Raw genomic sequence first — 19,006 nt, forward strand, 5'->3', positions numbered from 1 at the left:
TTAGTGTACCCACACAAATCAAAGTGACTTTACATGCCAAAACATTGATGTGGAAAATTGCAAACAGTTGTGGAGAGAATGTATTGACATTGCTTGGAAATTTGGTTTTGTGCATCTACAAGATGCATTATATTTAATAACCTACTTTAGGTTTTTCTTAGGTGCCTATCACCATGTACTTCTATACTAAATTCATAGTATTGATTAAGAGTGGATTTGAGGAGTCTGTTTGTGGAAGCCCAAAGGGAGAGTGGAGAAGAGAAGGAAAAGGCGAGAAAATAGTACACTAACTGATGCATTTTAATGTTATTAAAAGTAATTTGAGTTCTTGAGAGGAAAGTCACTGTACAGCATACAGTAAGTGCAAAGTTTTATACATAGTACACTTGAAGGGGGTAGAAAGCTTTGCATTTGTTGGCATAGAAATCCTCTGTACTTGCTTCAGGAAATGGAAATGACAGACATGAGATAATATATAGCCCAATCTTGCAGTCTTAATGCAAGCAAAACTCCCTCTATATTCAATGGAAGTTTTGCATGTGTAATGGTTATAGGATAGAGACCATGGGGTGGGGAGGGAGGCTCAATTGATGAGATGCAAGGAAAGTCAGTGCAGAGATCAGTCCTGCTTTAGTGAGTTTCAAAATAGAGCATTTGCTTCAATTTTTTTTTTAACTCAGTCTGTCTAAAAGTTGTCCATTAGTCTGATGTCAAAATGATAGTCTTGGACTTTTAGTATGGCTTTCTTTAAAATTGTCATTCATATGCTGTAAAGTAAGGGCTTGGTCCCACAAGCCCTTAAATAGCAATTTATTTGAGTAGTCCCATTGACTTCTATGGGTATATTTGTGTGAGTAAAATTATCCGTGTACTTAAGCTATTGCAGGATGCGAGACTAATACTGTGCTGTAAATTTTAGATCTTTAATATTAGATCAAAAATACAGCTGAACTGCTCTATTACTCTTTGTTAGTGTTTCTTAAATGTACTTTTGTCACCTTTCCAGATTTTTCAATGATATACAAAACCTACAAAAATGGTTATATACAAAAAAAGGCACTTCTGGGACAGGCATATACTTCCTGCAAAGTTGTTTTAAAACTTTACTGCTAACTTTCTGGAAACATAAGCTTTGATGCAGTCATAGAATATGTGGCTATATCTATGTAAATTATGGATGAACTCAACTGTTAAGGGGAGGAATGAAAAATAGATACAAAATCTACAAAAACTCAAAGGTTCTTTATTGCTGTTTTTCACTGCCCTATTTTAGGTATAATTTTTCATTATAAAAATGCAGCTCTTCTGTTTGCTATACTAATAATATCACATTTGTGAAACCTTTACATATTCTATGAATCAGTTAGAGAAAATGTTCTGGTTATTCAATCATTCCTTGCTGCTATCTATTTTTCTTTCCTCCCCTTAACAGTTGAGTTCATCCATAATTTACATAGATATAGCCACATATTCTATGACTGCATCAAAGGTTATGTTTCCAGAAAGTTAGCAGTAAAGTTTTAAAACAACTTTGCAGGAAGTATATGCCTGTTCCTATATATCACTTATTATTTACTCCTCATACACTTTTTAAACTACTGGCCATTATTTTTAATGTAATTCATATGCTCAGCAAACTTTAGTCATGTCTGTTTTTCTTTACATTTCTATATCTGTGTGTTTATGTACAGCTATATATATATATAAATGAATATTTATGTATTAGTACAAGTCATGAAAGGAATACTGCAATCACATATGTAGAATTCTAGCAAAGATAACATTATTTACATGCCATGGATACCATTCAGTCCTTCATATTATGGCAGAGACATTGCTCCAGGATCTTCGGGAGAATTTACTAAGTGCACTTCAAATTGCCTAACATAGCAATTACATTACAGCTCATTAATTTAATATGCACCTCCCTCATAAGTACATTGGGTCACTTAATACCCTGTTTTGTGCTACTAAGATTACATCTAGCTTTAAAGGAAAATATAGATTACTTAAAGTAGTTTTTTAAATGTGATGGATTTTTTTTGCTTGTTTTATTTTATAAAGCCGTGTAGAGTCCCTCAGTAGTAATACTTTGCACTGCTAAGTGGGGGACCTAGTATTGATTTCTTGTCTTGGTGGTCCTGCTGACATAGTTTATTATTATTTATTTTTTATTTGTAAGCGTGTCAGTTTTAGAAGTCACAGGTGATGATCCCAGCAGGCTTGATATAGCTCTCCATCTTCTTATGAAGACAGAATAGTGTGCAGTTTACTGTGTCTTGCTTACAACACTCCTGCTAATACATCCCAGAATGATGTTTGCTTTATTTGCAACAGCGTTACCCTGTTGACTCCTATTTAGCTTGTGGTCCACTATGACCCTCAGATCCCTTCCTAGGCAGTCATTTCCCATTTTGTATGAGCGCAACTGACTGTTCCTTCCTAAGTGGAGTACTTTGCATTTGTCCTTATTGAATTTCATGCTATTTACTTCGGACCATTTATCCAGTTTGTCCAGATCGTTTTGAATTTTAATCCTATCCTCCAAAGCACTTGCAACCCCTCCCAGCTTGTTATCATCCACAGACTTTATAAGTGTACTCTGTATGATATTATCTAAATCATTGATGAAGATATTAAACAGAACAGGACGCAGAACTGATCCCTACAGGAAGGACCACTCTCGTTATGCCCTTCCAGCATGACTGTGAACCACTGATAACTACTGTCTGGGAACGCTTTTCCAAACAGTTTTGCACCCACCTTATAGTAGCTCCATCTAGGTTGCATTTCCCTAATTTATTTATGAGAAGGTAATGCAAGACAGTATCAAAAGCTTTACTAAAGTCAAGATATACCACATCTACCACTTCCCCCCATCCACAAGTTTTGTTACCCTGTCAAAGAAAGCTCTCAGGTTGATTTGAAACAATTTGTTTTTGACAAATCCATGCTGACTGTTACTTATCACCTTATTATCTTCTAGATGTTTGCAAATTGATGGCTTAGTTATTTGCTCCATTATCTTTCTGGGTACAGAAGTTAAGCTGACTGGTCTGTAATTCCCTGGGTTGTTCTTATTTCCCTTTTTATAGATGGACACTATATTTGCCCTTTTCCAGTCTTCTGGAATCTCTCCCATCTTCCATGACTTCTCAAAGATAACCGCGAATGGCTCAGATATCTCCTCAGTCAGCTCCTTGAGTATTCTAGGATGCATTCCATCAGGCCCTGGTGACTTGAAGGCATCTAATTTGTCCAAGTAATTTTTAACTTGTTCTTTCCCTATTTTAGCCTTTTCTGATCCTACCTAATTTTCACTGGTATTCACTACGTTAGACGTTCAGTCACGATCAACCTTCTTGGTGAAAACTGAAACAAAGAAGTCATTAAGCACCTATGCAATTTCCACATTTTTTGTTGTTATTTTCCCCCTCTCATTGAATAACGGGCCTACCCTGTCCTTGATCTACCTATTGGTTCTAATGTATTTGTAGAATGTTTTCTTGTTACCCTTTATGTCTTTAGCTAGTTTGATCTCATTTTGTGCCTTGCCCTTTCTAATTTTGTCCCTGCATACTTGTGTTATTTGTTTATATTCATCCTTTGTAATTTGACCTAGTTTCCACTTTGTGTAGGACTCTTTTTTTGATTTTTAGATCATTGAAGATCTCCTGGTTAAGCCAGGGTGGTCTCTTGCCATACTTCCTGTCTTTCCAACGCAGTGGGATAGTTTCTTCTTGTGCCCTTATTAATGTCTCTTTGAAAAACTGCCAACTGTCTTCTATTGTTTCTCCCCTTAGACTTGCTTCCCATGGGATCTTACCTACCAGCTCCCGGAGTTTGCTAAAGTCTGCCTTCTTGAAATCCATTGTCTTTATTTTGCTGTTCTCCCTCCTATCATTCCTTAGAATCATGAACTCTGTCATTTCATGACCACTTTCATCCAAGCTGCCTTCCACTTTCAAATTCTCAACCAGTTCCTCCCTGTATGTCAAAATCAAATCTAGAACAGCCTCTCCCCTGGTAGCTGTCTCCACTTTCTGAAATAAAAAATTGTCTCCAATACATTCCCAGAACTTGTTGAATAATCTGTGCCCTGCTGTGTTATTTTCACAAAAGATGTCTGGGTAGTTGAAGTCCCCCATCACCACCAAGTCCTGTGCTTTGGATGATTTTGTTAGCTATTTAAAAAAAGCTTCATCCACCTCTTCTTCCTGGTTAGGTGGTCTGTAGTAGACCTCTACCATGACATTACCCTTGTTTTTTACCCTTTTTATTCTTACCCAGAGACTTTCAACAAGTCTGTCTCCTATTTCCATCTCAATCTCAGTCTAAGTGTATACATTTTTAATATATAAGGCAACACCTCCTCCCTTTTTCCCCTGCTTGTCCTTCCTGAGCAAGCTGTACCCTTCTATACCAACATTCCAGTCATGCATATTATCCCACCAGGTCTGTGTGATGCCAGTTAGGTCATACTTGTGTTTATTTACTAGCATTGCAAATTCTTCCTGCTTATTCCCCATACTTTCTGCATTAGTATACAGACATCTAAGATACTGATTTGATTCCCCCCCAGTTCTGCCTTGTCTTTCCTTTATCCCTGCTATAGTAGCCCATGCTCCCCCCAAATTCCAAACCTTCTCCCAGGTCTCCATGTTCTTGACTTACCTCTGGGCTTTGGTCACCTGCCCCCTTTGAGCCTAGTTTAAAGCTCTCCTCACTAGGTTAGCCAATCTGTATCCAAATATGCTCTTCTCCTTCCCCAATAGGTGGACCCCATCTCTGCTTAGCAGTCCTTCTTCCTGGAAAGGCATCCCTTGGTCAAGGAAGCCAAAGCCCTCCTGGTGACAGCATCCTCGCAGCCAGGCATTCACCTCCAGGATGCATCCGTCTCTGCCAAGGCCCCTACCCTTGACCGGAAGGATTGAAGAGAACACCACTTGCACTCCGAACTCCTTCACCCATACTCCCAGAGCCCTGTAGTCACTTCTGATCTGCTGAGGGTCTTGAATACTGCGTGCAGGTGTGGAACCCCATCTCAAAAAAAAATTGGAATTGGAAAAGGTTCAGAAAAGGGCAACAAACATTATTAGGGGTATGGGACGGCTTCCGTATGAGGAGAGATTAATAAGACTGGGACTTTTCAGCTTGGAAAAGAGATGACCCCGGGGGGGAGGGGGGGGGATATGATAGAAGTCTATAAAATCATGACTGGTGTGGAGAAAGTAAATAAGGAAGTGTTATTTACTCCTTCTCATAACACGAGAACTAGGGGTCACCAAATGAAATTAATAGGCAGCAGGTTTAAAACAAACAAAAGGAAGCATTTGTTCACACAACGCACAGTCAATGTGTGGAACTCTTTGCTAGAGGATGTTGTGAAAGGAAAGACTATAACAGGGTTCAAAAAAGAACTAGATAAATTCATGGAGGATAGGTCCATCAATGGCTATTACCCAGGATGATCAGGGATCGTGTCCCTAGCTTCTGTTTGCCAGAAGCTGGGAATGAGTGACAGGGAATGGATCCCTTGATGATTACCTGTTCATTCCCTCTGGGGCACCTAGCATTGGCCACTGTTGGAAGACAGAATCCTGGACAAGATGGACCTTTGGTCTGATCCAGTATGGCTGTTCTTATGTGGGGAGTGTGGTGATGAGGAGTGTGGGAGGGGATGTTAGCTGTGGGGGGGTGAAATTATGTCCTCAGCACTCACTGCTGGCTGGGTGCTTGTTTTCAGAGTTTGGGGCTGCTTTTGAAACCCATTTCAGCTTGTGGTTTTTGAAAAATCTGGCAATCCTTCTGTAGGTGCTGAACTAAAGTCAGACCTGCTGAAGTGATCAAAGTGAATTGCGGAAGAAATTGCAACCTAAATTCCCAGTCTGGAGGGAGAAGGTCATGGGACTCTGCCATGAGAAAGGTGATGGCTAGAGGCCTGAAACTTAAGTGGGGTGCCCTCAAAAAGGCCACGAAGGGGTCAGTGGTGCAGTTACCTTGGAAACTGAGACATGGAGATACTCATGTAAATGTTAGAAAGGTTCATATTTGGCTTTGATCCAGGGTTGGGTTGAATTTAGGCATATTCATATTATATGCAATCTGGGTTACTCATCCCTAGCAGCCCATTGATAAACTAACTTTTGGGGGGGTCAGGGGTGTAATAACCCATTATCACACTTGTCTCCCCTTCTGAACAATGGTGTTTTTCCTCTTCCTTCACCCGCCGTCTTTTTATTTTCCTAGTTCCATCCTCTTCTGCTGTTCTGTTCCCTGACAGTGGAGTGAAATATGTATAATAAAGTTGTCCTCTCCAAAGTATTGCTTGCTGGCCTTTCAAAGAGAGAGATTTGATTGAATTTCACTTCATAGCTGGAACAAACCGTGTAGTGGGAATGAGAGGGAAAAAAAAGTGAATTTGAAAGTATTAATTGAAGAACCTGAGCTTCTCAGATTGATGTGTCCTGACCATTCCTCAGACTTCAGGAGGTCTGGGACTTGGGTACTGGAAGCTTGGAGGAGAATTTATCACTTTAATAGCTGGATATGAAAATCTAAAATACTTTAAAAATTATTTTTTGGAGGACAATAAATTCCTTAACTCCCAGATGGCAAATATTTGACTAAACAGAAATCTAACACATTTTAAGAGAGAGATGTCAGGCTGTGTTGATATATGACCATAAGTGTCTGTATTAATTGCATATTTTGATCTGTATCCAATATGTGATCTATGTGCTTGACTTCTAAGATTGCATGTTAAATTAATCAAGGGAATCAGAGAATTTCACCACCCTTTCCTCCAAGGGAGACGTAGCCATGAGGCTAGGGATTACAATCCATTGGGATTGAATGCATAGAATCATAGAATATCAGGGTTGGAAGGGACCTCAGGAGGTCATCTAGTCCAACCCCCTGCTCAAAGCAGGACCAATCCCCAATTAAATCATCCCAGCCAGGGCTTTGTCAAGCCTGACCTTAAAAACTTCTAAGGAAGGAGATTCTACCACCTCCCTAGGTAACGCATTCCAGTGTTTCATAGAATCATAGAATCATAGAATATCAGGGTTGGAAGGGACCTCAGAAGGTCATCTAGTCCAACCCCCTGCTCGAAGCAGGACCAAGTCCCAGTTAAATCATCCCAGCCAGGGCTTTGTCAAGCCTGACCTTAAAAACCTCTAAGGAAGGAGATTCTACCACCTCCCTAGGTAACGCATTCCAGTGTTTCACCACCCTCTTAGTGAAAAAGTTTTTCCTAATATCCAATCTAAACCTCCCCCACTGCAACTTGAGACCATTACTCCTCGTTCTGTCATCTGCTACCATTGAGAACAGTCTAGAGCCATCCTCCTTGGAACCCCCTTTCAGGTAGTTGAAAGGAGCTATCAAATCCCCCCTCATTCTTCTCTTCTGTAGACTAAACAATCCCAGCTCCCTCAGCCTCTCCTCATAAGTCATGTGTTCTAGACCCCTAATCATTTTTGTTGCCCTTCGCTGGACTGTCTCCAATTTATCCACATCCTTCTTGTAGTGTGGGGCCCAAAACTGGACACAGTACTCCAGATGAGGCCTCACCAATGTCGAATAGAGGGGAACGATCACGTCCCTCGATCTGCTCGCTATGCCCCTACTTATACATCCCAAAATGCCATTGGCCTTTTTGGCAACAAGGGCACACTGCTGACTCATATCCAGCTTCTCGTCCACTGTCACCCCTAGGTCCTTTTCTGCAGAACTGCTGCCTAGCCATTCGGTCCCTAGTCTGTAGCGGTGCATTGGATTCTTCCGTCCTAAGTGCAGGACCCTGCACTTATCCTTATTGAACCTCATCAGATTTCTTTTGGCCCAATCCTCCAATTTGTCTAGGTCCTTCTGTATCCTATCCCTCCCCTCCAGCGTATCTACCACTCCTCCCAGTTTAGTATCATCCGCAAATTTGCTGAGAGTGCAATCCACACCATCCTCCAGATCATTTATGAAGATATTGAACAAAACCGGCCCCAGGACCGACCCCTGGGGCACTCCACTTGACACCGGCTGCCAACTAGACATGGAGCCATTGATCACTACCCGTTGAGCCCGACAATCTAGCCAACTTTCTACCCACCTTATAGTGCATTCATCCAGCCCATACTTCCTTAACTTGCTGACAAGAATACTGTGGGAGACCGTGTCAAAAGCTTTGCTAAAGTCAAGAAACAATACATCCACTGCTTTCCCTTCATCCACAGAACCAGTAATCTCATCATAAAAGGCGATTAGATTAGTCAGGCATGACCTTCCCTTGGTGAATCCATGCTGGCTGTTCCTGATCACTTTCCTCTCATGCAAGTGCTTCAGGATTGATTCTTTGAGGACCTGCTCCATGATTTTTCCAGGGACTGAGGTGAGGCTGACTGGCCTGTAGTTCCCAGGATCCTCCTTCTTCCCTTTTTTAAAGATTGGCACTACATTAGCCTTTTTCCAGTCATCTGGGACTTCCCCCATTCGCCACGAGTTTTCAAAGATAATGGCAATGGCTCTGCAATCACAGCCGCCAATTCCTTCAGCACTCTCGGATGCAACTCGTCCGGCCCCATGGACTTGTGCACGTCCAGCTTTTCTAAATAGTCCCTAACCACCTCTATCTCCACAGAGGGCTGGCCATCTCTTCCCCATTTTGTGATGCCCAGCGCAGCAGTCTGGGAGCTGACCTTGTTAGTGAAGACAGAGGCAAAAAAAGCATTGAGTACATTAGCTTTTTCCACATCCTCTGCCTCTCTCATTCAGTAAGGGGCCCACACTTTCCTTGGCTTTCTTCTTGTTGCCAACATACCTGAAGAAACCCTTCTTGTTACTCTTGACATCTCTTGCTAGCTGCAGCTCCAGGTGCGATTTGGCCCTCCTGATATCATTCCTACATGCCCGAGCAATATTTTTATACTCTTCCCTGGTCATATGTCCAACCTTCCACTTCTTGTAAGCTTCTTTTTTATGTTTAAGATCCGCTAGGATTTCATCGTTAAGCCAAGCTGGTCGCCTGCCATATTTACTATTCTTTCGACTCATCGGGATGGTTTGTCCCTGTAACCTCAACAGGGATTCCTTGAAATACAGCCAGCTCTCCTGGACTCCTTTCCCCTTCATGTTAGTCCCCCAGGGGATCCTACCCATCCGTTCCCTGAGGGAGTCGAAGTCTGCTTTCCTGAAGTCCAGGGTCCGTATCCTGCTGCTTACCTTTCTTCCCTGTGCCAGGATCCTGAACTCAACGAACTCATGGTCACTGCCTCCCAGATTCCCATCCACTTTTGCTTCCCCCACTAATTCTACCCGGTTTGTGAGCAGCAGGTCAAGAAAAGCGCCCCCCCTAGTTGGCTCCTCTAGCACTTGCACCAGGAAATTGTCCCCTACGCTTTCCAAAAACTTCCTGGATTGTCTATGCACCGCTGTATTGCTCTCCCAGCAGATATCAGGAAAATTAAAGTCACCCATGAGAATCAGGGCGTGCGATCTAGTAGCTTCCGTGAGCTGCCGGAAGAAAGCCTCATCCACCTCATCCCCCTGGTCTGGTGGTCTATAGCAGACTCCCACCACTACATCACTCTTGTTGCACAGACATCTAAACTTAATCCAGAGACACTCAGGTTTTTCTACAGTTTCGTACCGGAGCTCTGAGCAGTCATACTGCTCCCTTACATACAGTGCTACTCCCCCACCTTTTCTGCCCTGCCTGTCCTTCCTAAACAGTTTATAACCATCCATGACAGTACTCCAGTCATGTGAGTTATCCCACCAAGTCTCTGTTATTCCGATCACGTCATAGTTCCTTGACATCACCAGGACCTCCAGTTCTCCCTGCTTGTTTCCAAGGCTTTGTGCATTCGTATATAAGCACTTGAGATAACGTGTTGATCGCCCCTCATTCCCAGTATGAGGCAGGAGCCCTCCCCTCACAGACATTCCTGCCTGTGCTTCCTCCCGGTATCCCGCTTTCCCACTTACTTCAGGGCTTTGGTCTCCTTCCCCCGGTGAACCTAGTTTAAAGCCCTCCTCACTAGGTTAGCCAGCCTGCTGGCAAAGATGCTCTTCCCTCTCTTCGTAAGGTGGAGCCCGTCTCTGCCCAGCACTCCTCCTTCATGGAACACCATCCCATGGTCAAAGAATCCAAAGCCTTCTCTCCGACACCACCTGCGTAGCCGTTCATTGACTTCCACGATTCGACGGTCCCTACCCAGGCCTTTTCCTTCCACGGGGAGGATGGACGAGAACACCACTTGCGCCTCAAACTCCTTTATCCTTCTTCCCAGAGCCACGTAGTCCGCAATGATCCGCTCAAGGTCATTCTTGGCAGTATCATTGGTGCCCACGTGGAGAAGCAGGAAGGGGTAGCGATCCGAGGGCTTGATGAGTCTCGGCAGTCTCTCCGTCACATCGCGAATCTTAGCCCCTGGCAAGCAGCAGACTTCTCGGTTTTCCCGGTCAGGGCGGCAGATAGATGACTCAGTCCCCCGGAGGAGAGAGTCCCTGACCACCACCACCCGCCTCCTCCTCTTGGGAGTGGTGGTCGTGGAACCCCCAACCTCAGGACATCGCATCTCATGCCTTCCAACCAGCGGAGTCTCCTTCTGCTTTCTCCCCCCAGGCATATCATCTGGTCCACTCTCCGCAATGGTACCTGTGGAGAGAACATGAAAGCGGTTAGTTACCTGTGTCTGTGTTACTGGAACCCGGACATTCCGCTTTCTTCCTCTGGAGGTCACATGTTGCCAAGCTTCTTCACTGGCCTCTTGGCTCCTCTGTGCAACCTGCTCTATATCTTTAGAGCTTTGTGCCCCTAGAAGCATATCCTGAGTTTTGTCCAGAAAATCCTCAGTTTCTCGTATGCAACGCAGGGTCGTTATCTGTTGCTCCAGACCTTCAATCTTCTCTTCCAATATGGAGACCAGCTTGCACTTTGTACAGACAAAGTCGCCACCCTCCTAGTGAAAAAGTTTTTCCTAATATCCAACCTAAACCTCCCCACTGCAACTTGAGACCATTACTCCTTGTCCTGTCATCTTCTACCACTGAGAATAGTCTAGAACCATCCTCTTTGGAACCACCTCTCAGGTAGTTGAAAGCAGCTATCAAATCCCCCCTCATTCTTCTCTTCTGCAGACTAAACAATCCCAGTTCCCTCAGCCTCTCCTCATAAGTCATGTGTTCCAGACCCCTAATCATTTTTGTTGCCCTTCGCTGGACTCTCTCCAATTTATCCACATCCTTCTTGTAGTGTGGGGCCCAAAACTGGACACAGTACTCCAGATGAGGCCTCACCAATGTCGAATAGAGGGGAACGATCATGTCCCTCGATCTGCTTGCTATGCCCCTACTTATACATCCCAAAATGCCATTGGCCTTCTTGGCAACAAGGGCACACCGTTGACTCATATCCAGCTTCTCGTCCACTGTCACCCCTAGGTCCTTTTCCGCAGAACTGCTGCCTAGCCATTCGGTCCCTAGTCTGTAGCGGTGCATTGGATTCTTCCGTCCTAAGTGCAGGACTCTGCACTTATCCTTGTTGAACCTCATCAGATTTCTTTTGGCCCAATCCTCCAATTTGTCTAGGTTCCTCTGTATCCTATCCCTCCCCTCCAGCGTATCTACCACTCCTCCTAGTTTAGTATCATCCGCAAATTTGCTGAGAGTGCAATCCACGCCATCCTCCAGATCATTTATGAGGATATTGAACAAAACCGGCCCCAGGACCGACCCTTGGGGCACTCCACTTGATACCAGCTGCCATCTAGACATGTAGCCATTGATCACTACCCGTTGAGCCCAACAATCTAGCCACCTTTCTACCCACCTTATAGTGCATTCATCCAGCCCATACTTCTTTAACTTGCTGATAAGAATACTGTGGGAGACCGTGTCAAAAGCTTTGCTAAAGTCAAGAAACAATACATCTACTGCTTTCCCTTCATCCAGGATCCCTAAATCAATTCAGGGAAGTCCTATAGTTTGTGCTATACAGCAGGTCAGACTAGGTGATCACAGGGATCCTTTCTGGCCTTATAATCTATGAATCTATAAACCTGGGCCCATAAACTATTGAGCAATATAATAATTGGATTTCGTTTCCTACAGGGAAGGGGGGAGGGTACTGTCTTGACACAGGAAAAAAAAAGTCAGATGGCAGTCGAGACTGAGAGATCTACAGACATGAGGGAGGATCTTGGCAGTCTAAGAGGATGTGAATTGAGTCAGTTCCATTCCAGTAATTTAAGAGGAAAGCCTATCTACCTCAGCTTGTAGTGAAGCATAAGATTAGATGAGAGACCATTTATTTTGTTGTCAAAATGGGAGCTGAGCTCGTTGAAAATTCTGGACATTATTGTTTATTATAATTCAGATTCTCATTATTGCATTCTCATAGAATCAACCAATATTTTTCCCAGAAGTACTTTTTAAAACTTTTTGGTTTTAGCAATAGTTAAATATTTAACAGTTTTGGAGACTAAAATCCTTTTTCTGCAAATATTAGTGGTGCAAGCTTTCCCCTTACTATTCTTCTAACGTGCTTCAGCCTGGACATGGAAGATCCCCATGGGAAGAGAAGCCAGTTCAGTTTCCTTGGTTTATTCCATTGTTGGCGCCTCCACTGAGACTACTAGAAGGGTGCCAGTTGTGATGGAGTGTTTGTTTTTTAATGTGAATACGAAGCAGTGTAGAGTTAGAACAGCGTGGAGGCAGGGCTAGAGGGTCAGGCTGGCAGGAGGACAGTGCAGTTTAGGACTACACCACTGCCTTACTATGAACATATTTCACATAGCTTGTCAAAGAACCATCAGGCTCCTTTCACTTTCAGTCACTGCTATTCTTTTTTGGATTTGAATTATAGACCTAGAAGCATTTGTATCATTTTACCAGTGCCCTGAGCCTTCCAGTCCCCAATGAGTATAAGCAATTAGGAAAATCAGAAATACGTACTACAGATATTTTAAGCTTTCACTAGGCAGTTTTATACACACATTCATTGCATGGTCTCAATGTGACAATATATAACATGAGAAAACAATTTCCTTATTGCAAAAGCCTACTTTTACTTACTGTGTAGACATTTCATTTCTTGCAGGAAAATTGGTAGTTCATTTTTAATGCTCTCAATTTTGAACAAGAAAAGTTGGGAAGAAATACTTCTATATTCCAGAATATTCCCCCATCTCCTCCACTGTTGCACTTCAAAGTATATTTGAACAAAAATGCTTTACATTTCATTTATTCAAAAGCAGAATCCTTTTGAATTTTACAAACAGCCATTTTGCTGCTTATTAAATCTAAGAAACTTCATCTTAATAATAGCTCATATTTCTTTTATTTTAAAAAAGGCAGGAGACTTCCAAACTCTGCATTTGCTTTGTCATAAAAACACTATAATAATTGTACTTGTGAACTGTTTAGTATAGGTAGATGAAATAGTCTCAATAAAGCTTGCCCTTATCTCAAAGAAGAATGTAGGTTTTCTCTGTGGAACATTACCAGAAATTGTGTCCCAGTTCAGCTAAGAAACAAATGACAAAATATCTTTGTTAGGGATCAACAAAGGAGATTAAAAAAACCCTTCTGCATTTGGTTTAACAAAAGACAACTTTTCTCCATATAGGTAGTGTATTATTTAGTAAAAGTTGGACTTGGGAAGAATGGAAATGAACTATATATCTTTTTTCCCCCTGAAGTTGCTCATTTTGGGTATGAGATATGAAACCTTCATTGTAATATTATATATTATATTTTTATATTTTCATTGTCTTCTAAAATATAATTAACAAGATGTTGCTAGAAGTCACAAAATAACTGACCACAAATGGAAAACCTATTCTTAAAATTAGAGTGAAATGTTCCAAAAACAAAAGTTAAGTTGCCTATTGTATTTATGCAAAAAGTACACAAAATTGCATATAAAATGGAACAGAATTAAATAAAAATTCCCAACTCTTTTTGTTTATTTAGTTTCTTAATTTAAAAATATCTTAATAAAGTGAATATTTTGCAGGTTTCCTCTTCTTGTTTAACAAAAAAGTTCATATTCAACTTTTCCCACTTTTTAACCACTTTGAGATAAATTTCTTATTTTCCTTTTTTTGTTGCCTAATAATTTGCTTTGTGCTTTATATCTGACAACATTTTAGATATCTGATTATTAAATCATTGTGTATTTGTTATATCAACAATGATCCACTCTTATTCAGCACATTTAACCGGAGTTGTTAGCTAGCTATTTTTCTTCCCATGTGCTGGAAGGTTCTGAACTCAAGATCCCACACTAATCAAGATCCTTCCGAGGCAGAAGGTCAAGCTGAGGGATGTAGCAGCTATTAGATCAAGATGGTGGCCTAGATGAGAGTAATCTCCTGTTGGTACTGCTACTGTCCTCCTTACTTATGAGTATCTCTTCTTTTCCTTCTCCTGTCCATGGGACTATTGCAGGTTCCCAGGAGAAAAAGCCACTAGAGGTGGCATGTAACTTTGGAAGGAAGGACTGCTGGCCTGCTAACCACCCATTCTTTATTTTATTTTATTTTATTTTATTTTATTTTTAAAAAACTTTTGTAGGATGGATGCTCTCCCTGTCAGTGTTTACAGGAGCCCTTACAAATTTTGAATTGACAATCTGTCAGGCAACAATAAGCAGCCATCCAACCCCCACAGCTGCAGCAGGGAGCAGCACATTTTGTTTTGTACTGTTTTGTTTTTTTCTGCTTTTCTGCTCTGGCTCTGAGTGAGCATGCGTAATGAAATCTCACTCTTTTTGAGAAAGTGACTCAGAATTGCTTCTTGTAAAACCTAATTATCATGTAAAATTGGCTAATCCAATGAGGGGGTCAGGATCAATTCCTATGTCAAAATCAACCAGATCAGCTCCAGAGTGAAGAAAGTAGTGTGAAAATTTATTACATTTTTACTTTCAACCTAATAGCAAAAAAGTGTTCACATCATGAATTTTTATAGAACAAAAAATTGTACATTATTAAAGATAATTTGTCTGAAAGTCTGATTTGCTGTACAACTGGTGAGATGCACATTTTTAAGGTGCCCTCATTATATTTTAAGGTGCACAGGGGCCCTTGACTTACCCAGTGATCTGGTAAAGTGTGAAAACAGTGAAGTGGCAAAGTTTACAGACAATACAAAACTACTCATAGTTAAAGCCAAAGTTGACTATGAAGAGTTACAAAGGGATCTCTCAAACCTGGGTGACTGGGCAACAAAATGGCAGATAAAATTCAATGTTGATAAGTGCAAAGTAATGCACACTGGAAAACATAAACCCAACTGTACATACACAATGACGGGGTCTAAATTAGCTGTTACTGCTCAAGAAAGAGATATTGTAGTTATCATGGAAACATCTGGTCAATGTGCAGTGGCAGTCAAAAAAGCTACCAGAATGTTAGGAATCATTAGAAAAGGGATAGATAAGAGGATGGAAAATACCATAATGTCAGTATATAAATCCATGGTATGCCCCCACCTTGAATACTGGGTGAAGTTCTGGTCGCCCCATCTCTAAAAAGATATATTAGAATAGGAAAAAGTACAGAGAAGGGCAACAAAAATGATGAGGGGTATGGAACAGCTTCTGTATGAGGCGAGAGTAAAAAGACTGGGACTGTTCAGCTTAGAAAGAGAGACGACTAAGGGGGATATGATAGAGAGCTATAAAATCATGACTGGTGTGGAGAAAGTGAATAAGGAAGTGTTGTTTATTCCTTCATGTAACACAAGTTCCAGGCGTCACCCAATGAAACGTCTTTATATAATGTACAGTCAACCTGTGGAACTCATGGCCAGGAGATGTTGTGAAGGCCAAAAGTATACCTGGGTTCAAAAAAGAATTAGATAGGTTCATGGAGGATAGCTTGGCTATTAGCCAAGATGGTCAGGGACACAACCCCATGCTCTGGGTGTCCGTAAACCTCTGACTGCCAGTAGCTGGGACTGGACAGCAGTAGATGGATCACTTGATAATTGCCCGGTTGTGTTCATTCCTTCTGAAGTATCTCACACCAGGCACTGTCAGAGGACAGGATGCTGGGCTGAATGGACCCTGTATGGGTTCTGACTCAGTATGGCTGTTCTTATGTTAGTGCACACCATATAATATATTCTCAATGTATGTGGTTGTTATATATTCTTGAATGCAGATACCATGTGTAATACAATAGAATATAAAATGTGAAATTGTGAAAACTTAAATGCATTTAGCTTAGAATATGTTGCTATTTCAGAATAGTATTGCAGTGAATGTACATTATGAATTTGATAAGTATAACAGCAATGAACTGAAGATAAAACCTACAAATTCATGTAGCTGAATTTCCTGTGGTATTAATTTATGAATCATATAATTTGGAAGTGTTGTTTGCAAGCCAATTACTATTAAGCCACAGGATCCTTTGAAGATTATCATACACAATTAAATTTAGAGAACAGCGTATCCATGGGAACAGATATTGCCTTAGAATGAGAATATGCAAATTATTTTCTGTTGTAAGGGCAAAATTCACCGCTCCTCCACAAAATCCAAGCAAGCAAAATCCAAGAGGAAATGTATGTGGCTGGTCGGATGGAATTCCACTCCCTGCAACATGCATGCAGGCCACTGGGTTTCAATGCAGCCCCTTCTCTAGCTGCTGGAATAACTAGCACAGCTCCTCTGCACAGGAGTACCCATCCGTGGGATCTGCATATGTAACTCCTGCATGCCATCCTAACTGGGACCTTTGTCGAATCCCCATCCACAGTGTGCAAGTGACTCAGAAGTCTCTCTGCATATCCACTCTGCCCTGTTCTTGTCTGTGCAAGGGCACTGCCCAGCAAATGGCGTAGCAGGCCAGGAATAGGATGAATTTCACCTAAATGGGATAAAGTTAATTCAATTCCAGATTTTTTCAGTAAGGCAAAACAATCCCACATGATTATGCTACCATTTACATATTGACTTTTGGCAACCTACATTTTATTTTAATATTTATTTGCTATATAAAAATGCAATATTCTATTTAATGAAAGTATTATTCATGTTCAAATTTTAACCCTGTTTTTTTCTTTGTATTTTAGGGACACAGGTATTTAGCAGCAACAATGAATTTAGGATCAGCACACTGAAGTTTCACCTTTCTGAGCCTAATATTTTTATTTGTGGAGGATTCAGCCCAGAAGTTAAAGCCTGGGATATAAGGAATTGTAAGGTAACAGATGTCTGATTCATTCCTTGTTTGCCAGATTATTTTAACTTGTCTAATATAGATGCATTCTGAAGGGTAGCGAGTGTGGGTAGCTAATCGAACTTTGTTTTGGAGGGGTATGGGATTATTGGAAAATAAGAGCATGTTTTTGTCACTCATTCTTGCTGTATGTTAAAAGGGAACAATAAGTCAGTGTTCGTGCTCCGTCTTGAGCAAAATCATATGTTTAAAAAGCATTTCTTTAAAAGAGTCTTTTCTTGTTCTGAGAACTGTACAGTACAGTGGCTGTGTGAAGGCTGAACTGTCAGAAATTAATGAGTAATGCATTTTCACTAGTAACCATAGGGAAAGGCTGCCATCATAGCCAGTAATACCTATTAAGTTTTTTTGTTTTGTTTTCTCTTGAGTTGTGAGATCATTTACAAAAATCTATATTCCTGTCAGTATCTTTGATGAAGTTCGTAACACTATTTTCTGTGTCATATTGTCATTCGAGTCACCGAGGATTTAGGATGTACCCGAAGTTGACATTTCTGTGCAGCATGAAAGGGATATAGTCCCTTGTGCCCATCTCTAGTGACTCTCCATTTGGAAGTTAAATGATACCTTTTTTACTCTCTTTGCAACACTGTTAGGGAAACTATGTATACAGTTAACCTGATTTTTCTTACTTCTACCACTATGGATAGTGTACAACTGAATTAAGCAGGGTCACCAGCTTGTTTGATGGTAAGGTGGTGGTAATTTTTGAACCAATGGAAATGGTTTTATATATATAAATAAAAATATAATGTCTGTCACGGAGGTCACATAAGTCACAACATTTATTGTTAATTAACCACTGTAAATTACTAACAGATCAATAGTTGAGTTTTTCTGTCATTTGAAATTTATATTCTGATGTCTCTGTTGTGGGATTCAGGCAATATTTATGTTTTCACTGCCTACGTAATCAATGGGGCTCTTTTAACTCTTCCATACGCTGACTCAAACTGTGAGACATCATCAAGTGGGGTCAGGAGGTGTTCATGTGTACCTGGACCAATGCTTGTTCTCATTTGAATTCCATCTTACAACCCAAGAGTGCTCAAGAGCCTTGCAGTATGAGCTTTTCCTTGGAGGCTGAGAATATTCCCACTGTGATGTTTCTAAGTACAAGTTCTGAAGTCCTTTGGTCTCACTTAATGTCTGATTTCCTAACAGGCAGCACATTTTAGAGCCCACAGTATAGGATACCATGAAGTTCACAATAGCTGAATGATGTATTTCTGTGTCATTAGCTGACCATATTTTTTTTTCCCCAGTACTGGAGTTTCATGTTTAGAAGCTATTTTAAGTAACGTGTTGAACAATGAAGAACTAAGAATTAGTACTCTTCATAGACTGATCCCGAGGCAAACCATAATAATTGTGAGAGATTTTGTGCACACCTTTTTTTAGTAGTCTGGCTGTAATTAAGAGATAATATTACTCTCCCACCATGTTAACAGGCAGTAATCCAGTTCCCAGAAATGATTAGTTTATTGTAAAAAGGGAAATTAACTGTTGTAAAGCATTTTAAAAATTGGCTTTCAGGTTTTAGGCTCAGAGGCACACCAGGACAAAGGAACTTGTCTACACCTGCTCCTAACAAGCACTGTTTTCAGATATGTTTATCTGCTTTGTTCTCTGAGACTTCATTAGATATGTGTGGAAGTTCTTCAGTCTGGAAACCACCTGAATAAGCAATTTGTTAAAAATATCTAATTTTAACTTGGAACATGCAGCAGATAATCAGTGTTGAAAGTGTAAGG

The 19,006-nt window shown here is 41.1% G+C and overlaps 1 protein-coding gene across 3 annotated transcripts in view; it reads left to right on the top strand.

Annotated features, from left to right (window-relative positions):
• The window catches only part of WDR25 (WD repeat domain 25), a 125,632-nt gene that overhangs the window by 85,190 nt on the left and 21,436 nt on the right, over window positions 1-19,006 (top strand). For all 3 annotated transcript variants that reach the window (XM_037900945.2, XM_007064962.4, XM_037900947.2), the window contains one exon: window positions 17,086-17,216. In XM_037900945.2, the coding sequence (XP_037756873.1) occupies window positions 17,086-17,216 (131 nt within the window). The remainder of the gene's footprint in view (window positions 1-17,085; window positions 17,217-19,006) is intronic.

Source organism: Chelonia mydas, chromosome 6 (genome assembly GCF_015237465.2).
Source record: "Chelonia mydas isolate rCheMyd1 chromosome 6, rCheMyd1.pri.v2, whole genome shotgun sequence".
NCBI lineage: Eukaryota > Metazoa > Chordata > Testudines > Cheloniidae > Chelonia > Chelonia mydas.